Genomic DNA, 6,000 nt, shown 5'->3' on the forward strand with positions numbered 1-6,000 from the left:
CGCGTTGTCGTCTGCGAACTCCAAACCCCTGAACCCCTAAGAAGCATAAGCTCCTTTCAGGAAAGAGATAACCGACCAGGTCCCCCATAAGGACGCAGCCATATACGAGCATGCCTTCCCACGAAGCCTGATAGTAGCGCCTTCACCGTAATGAATTTAATTACGCGCTATTGTTCTCCGCTTGTAAATAATTACGACCGCACATCCCGCACAACCCTCGCACGTCCGCAGTAATTGGTCGTTATTTACTGGCTTGCTGGGAAACTTTCAGAAATTTAAGACCATTATAACGTTAACGCCTCGTCGTTAGAGCGGACGCCACACGACGGAAGGTATGCTTTCATTATGCGATGTATATATCTCTCGCTTCAATATATGTCTGCAGTAACTAATTACTACGCGTTGAGGTATGTCCGGTATTTTGGTGCATCGTTCTCAGGTTACGGATTGCGTCCCTCGGAATGCGGCCGTGTCGGGTGTGATGTACTGGTGCTCGCCGTCCACATTCGAGTGAATTTTTCGTGGCACGTGTGAGCAGCAGTACATGCTGGTGATATTGCTGGGCGTATATTAAAAGGATGGTAGGGGTTACATAGCTGGGTGAAAGTAACTAATTGATGCTCCCTCTTCTGGTTATGGGACACTGTTTGTTGGTGTTTGGTGTGGGCTTGGAAGGATGATTTCTGCGGAACGTAAGCAGAGTCGTGGGTTTTTGGACTCTGAGCAGTGGTAATAAAAACATGTTGGAGTCCGTTAGGAGAGAAATGAAATAGATACAGGAAAAGAAGGGGCAGCGCCACGGCTGTGGCTGGAAGGTGAGGTTAGGAGTCGATGAAGATTGACTGTTAGGGTATATAGGGGGAGGACAGACGTGGTAATATGTGGCTACCTCAGCTCAACAATCATCATCAAAATAAAGTGTTGTATATAACGTGCTATAACCAATTCATTGCATATTGATGTCCAATGCAATGAAATTTCACTACTATCAAGAGTGATACGGTTTTGCGTTTCCAACACGGACTATCCTATGCAACGAAAGCGAAGGGAGAGGAGGATTATAGTGAAGATTATTTTAAAAACAAGCTTCTGGGTATCGAGGCGCGTTCATGAATGATCCCATTTGGCAAGAAGGAGGCCGATATGTGGATGTCATGTAGAATACTACATATCACAATTATTTATTTTGTTTAATACCATAATACCATAATGGTATTAAATATATATGGTATAATACCATAATACCATAGCCACCACCGCGAAGCAGTGGTGGCTATGAGTGATGTACACGGACACGAAGAGAGAGGACAGCACACAAGAGTCGGAGAGGGGGTTAGTATGCGTCTTGGGCAGACTTCAGTGGGAACTGTATCGGACATCCGTTTGTCAAAAGTCTGCCGAAGGAAAACTAGCACAGGCGATGCTGGGATTCGAAACCGCGCACTTGCCACTAACCTTGAAAGTCTCTCTCATTGTAACCCGTATAAATAAATGTCTCGAGAAAGTTGAGCGCGAACCCACAACAACGCAATCCACAGCTGATTTCCAATGTTGCCCGTTATTATATTACATTGGATTGGATTGGATTGGAAATGAAAGAAAAAATATTACATTCTCTGTCTCCTTTTCTATAGGTGCTGTGTCAGGAATCCGGCTACGAACACATTCCTAGCAAGAAGATTCCTCGGGAAACTCGAGACCTCCTCCTCACGAGCAATAAGATCACCAGGGTCCCCACGGACTGCTTCAAGCACCTCAACCAACTTCAAAAGCTCATCCTGGATAACAACCAGATCCACACCTTGGCCCCTTACGCGTTTCGTGGCCTCAAAAATATGCTGGAACTCAGCCTCCAAAACAATCCTCTCACCGTACTTCCAACCTATTCTTTATCGTCCCTCTCCGAGATTCAGTACCTCCACCTCGGATACAATCGAATAACCACAATCGAACCTCACGCGTTCGCGGGAAGCCACGGCATTAGGCAGTTATCTCTCGACGGCAACCCAATATCGACGTTAAGGCCTCGCGCCTTCAGCGATTTTCGCAATATCGGCATAGTGTCGATGCCGTACGATTTGGACGGCATTCAGTCGGACGCCTTTCACGGCTTCAACAGCGTCAACGAACTGACGTTCGAAGGCATGAAGAGTGACGTGTTGCCGCAGTTTGCGTTTCGCGGCATGGAAAAAATCGCCAAGGTTATATTTCGCGATTCCAGCATTCGCGTCATCGATTCCGGCGCATTTACCGGTCTGAAAAACGTAAGCTTAATCGCGATAGAAAATTCCGTTATCGGTGCGATACGAGCAGCAGCGTTCGCCGGCATGATGGCTGTCACCGAACTGCGAATTCGCGGCAATCGCATCGCGAACCTCCAGCCCAGGGCCCTGGACGGCCTTTACACGGATACAGACGCTGTCAGCCGCGTGGTTGTTACGGGAAACTGGGTACCGTGCGACTGTAGACTTCGTTGGCTCACGAGCAACCTTATGGAAGAATCCTATTGCTCGGACCCTCCGGAGTACCTCAACTGGACGGTAGTTCGGGTACCAATGGCGGATATACCTGAGTGTCATCCCGAAGACTTCGAACCGAAGAAGGGACACTCAGAACAGCAGAAAGTCAACGGCGTCGACGGCACCAACACGGCGTCCATAGTAGATCCCGCAACATGGTCAGTTTTAAGTGTTGTTGTCGTCACGAGCTTATGGTCGTAGTGGTGAAGTGAAAGGGTGTTGGTGACGATGAAAGTGATGTAAGGGGCAGTGCGTTACTTACCAACTGTGCTACGTGACGTGATGATGACGACGTTTCCGTTTGCCGTGCTTTCTCCGTGACGTCACTAACGAGAACGACGTAACGGACGTGATACCGTTCAGGGTTTCCACTGTGTTCCTTTTCACGACATTGGTTTTTATTCGGATGCTGCAGTCTGCCCCCCTCTCCTGTTGAGGCACTACTTATGTGTCCCGGCTGTGAAGCTCTCGTGGAACGGCAGTGTGGCGGTGTTGCGTTGTTCCAATAAAGAAATGTTGCCTACGTGCTGATACGTACCACCCAAATGACATCAGTGCAACGACGCCGGTGGTGAGCAAGTCCGGGGGAAAAATGAGGAAAAAATAACGTGCCTAAGTGTGTGTGCTGGCGCATGCCAGTAAAACGAGTGTTCTGTGCCTACGAAGTTTCAGCTACCTTTATGCTTCTGGTGCGTGCAACGTACACAACTGGTGGCAGAAGACAGCGAAATCAGCATAGTGCATTTGTCTGTCTCGTCGGTCTCAAGAGTCTACCTGTTTCTGGTTACACAACGTGAATCACGGACGCGAGTGGATCATATATACTGGAACCCAACGCGGTTGGCAGGTTTGAAGTCATTACACGCCCACGTTGGATACCAGCTCTTGTGCGTACTCAATAAAATACGATTATCTTTCAATGTTCATGCAAATAAAGTGATGCGTCACGTGTTATGTATTTGAGGCATTAATATCTCCCGCTTATCAGTGTTGTGTAGTGCTGATGCCAGTGATGTTGAAGTAAGTATATGGCCCCCTTCCTGCAACGATATTCTCTCGGAGGAATGAAAAAAGAAAGTCGCTCTCTAAACAGTGTGGTTAAAATGACACAGGAGGGCTTAGAGAATGCAAAAAAGAAAAAGAGAAGAAGGCACTTTTGAAAGGATAATCTTTCTTAGCTTTTTTCTGATCTCTTGCTTTGGCTTCTCCTTACTTTTGCTGTATAGTGCTGCTCCGACAAAAACGGCTCGGATATCAGCAGCTAACATGAGTAATGTAGCTTTGCTAGAGCGTATGTCTGCTACAGTATAAATTTGAGTTCGCGGGGAAATGAGTTGTTGGAAGTTCTGTTTAGTTCGTAATGGCGCTTCATGTACATTTCTGTTTCATTTGGTCACGTTTTTCGTAGGGCGTGGCAGATAGGCATCGACGGTGCGCCGGAGATACATGGTCCGAGATAAGACACGAAGCACTCCCGCTTTCCCCTGCCCTGCGTTCCAGGCACGTCCCTAACATGTCTGAAGTTACGTTGCATGCTTTTGGACGCAGCGTCAATTCTTGGTGTTCAGTAACGCTGTATGTTTTACTGTGAGAAATGGAACCAGTTCAGACAGTTGGTGCGTCGTCACAAGCAAAGTCCCCGTCGGAAAATGGTGAGTACATAAGTTGTTTCTTCCGCAAAGCCCCAGCAATGGGATAGAGTATTGCCCCTGGCGATGAAACTCCCCATTCATCGTCTCACAATTAAGTTGTTTCTTCTGTAATGTTTCCCCTCTTTTCGACTTAAAATAATGAATGAGGTTAACAACAACAACAACTTTATTTTCGGTCTTGGAGAGTGGGGAGTTTCATCGCAACAGGCGATACTCTACCCCAGTGCTTGGTGGAATGGGGGGAATAAAATAACGAGCCCCTTTACAATAACGATCGAAGTCCGATGGTGTCCAGAAATGTCAGAAGAGCTTTGAGCGCAGAGCGTTGCTGGGCTGGATTGGGCCAGGAACCAAGCAATTTCGGTAGGGAGAGAGGGCGAGAGTCCAGCTGACGAAGAGACTCGGAGAGTGTGGTTCGGGAAGGTTCGTAGTGAGGGCAATGAAGAAGAATGTGCTCCAGATCCTCAAGAGCACCACAGTGGCAGCAGGTGGGAGAATCAATTTGTCTCAAGCGGTAACGCCACTGAGCTGCAAAGGCCACATCGAGGCGCATGCGGTGGATTAATGCAGCATCCTGACGAGATGTGTTTCGTGGCATGCGGAAAGCGAGCGTGGGATCAACTCTGTTCAACATAGAGGGGGGAAGAATGTCGGTTGTCCGTTGGCGGGAAGCCAGGGGTGTCACTAGACGTCGCAGAATTGAACGGCGGTCTCCTCTGAGCAGAACAATACGGGTCCGGTTCCGAGACGAGAGTGCTGCTTCTGCGGCGCTGTCGGCTTCTGTCTGTGTGAGGTTAACGACACAGCAATTACGTCTCTATAGTGATCAACGAAGCCACAGTGGCAACGTCTGCGGGTATAGGCCTTCCCCGCATGAGGAAATCTCAGCACCCTGCATTTCGCGTCCCCCGCAGAGGACGACATGGTACCGTAGACCGAGACCTAAGTGCATTATTGGAGGCCTGAAAGCTCCCACGAAAAAAAAAAAAAAAGCTCTCTCACACTTAGTTCACTTACCTGCGAACATTGGCGCTGTCAGGGCGGCACAACCAGAGCTCTGGGCACAACGAGGAACGGTTTTCGGCGAGGTCGGCCTATAGGGGGCGCCACCGTCACCTGTGTAGTGTGGATAACACACCGGCCGATGTTCAGAGTTGATGGTTCTTTTCCGTAATTCTTGCGTATATTCACCGGAGGGTCACTTGTGCCGTGATTGTACGATACTGTTCGGTTCCCCAATGCTCCACCTACTGCCCTGACCGCGTAAAAGCAGACGACTCGAGGAAGCTACCCACACTACGGTAGTTCATCGTTTCTCCGCAGCGCGCCGACACCGTTCGATCTCGGAGCGAATACCCAGGCAATTACGTGACGCAGCTCTCCCCCAATAGGGACGGACGTTCGGCTAGAGTTTGGCAGGCCGACAGTAGCGCCGGCTTTGTGCCCCCGCGGCGGGCGGAGGAATGTTTTACTCGCATGTTCTATACAAGTGTATAGAAGACGATTTTGGCGATTTCACGTGTGGCCGTGTTTGTATTCTGTCTTGTGCTCGACCTATCTCTTCTTTGTGCGCAATGTCTGGCTGTTTGAAACAACTGCCGGAAAGCGGGAGGTAACTCAGGTAAATACGGGAAATAACTTATCCTTGCCACCACTGGTGACTCTGGAGACAGTGAGCGAGGAGGCCCCCTGGGCAGCCGAACGAGCGTATGTGACTTCGAGAGCTGCGTGCAACACTCATGGATAATTAGTTATACCACCGTGTCTTCGACTACATGTTGTATCAATTGCGATCTGACGTAGAATATGAAATTGACGTAATTTAAATG

The 6,000-nt window shown here is 48.9% G+C and overlaps 1 protein-coding gene across 4 annotated transcripts in view; it reads left to right on the top strand.

Moving 5' to 3' along the window:
* The window catches only part of LOC135394860 (leucine-rich repeat-containing protein 70-like), a 404,291-nt gene extending 400,818 nt beyond the window's left edge, over positions 1 to 3,473 (top strand). For all 4 annotated transcript variants that reach the window (XM_064625891.1, XM_064625889.1, XM_064625890.1 and 1 more), the window contains one exon: positions 1,635 to 3,473. In XM_064625891.1, the coding sequence (XP_064481961.1) occupies positions 1,635 to 2,720 (1,086 nt within the window). In that variant the 3' untranslated portion in view covers positions 2,721 to 3,473. The remainder of the gene's footprint in view (positions 1 to 1,634) is intronic.
* The last annotated feature ends 2,527 nt before the right edge of the window (positions 3,474 to 6,000 follow it).

The sequence above is a fragment of the Ornithodoros turicata genome, chromosome 5 (genome assembly GCF_037126465.1).
Source record: "Ornithodoros turicata isolate Travis chromosome 5, ASM3712646v1, whole genome shotgun sequence".
Taxonomy (NCBI): Eukaryota; Metazoa; Arthropoda; class Arachnida; order Ixodida; family Argasidae; genus Ornithodoros; species Ornithodoros turicata.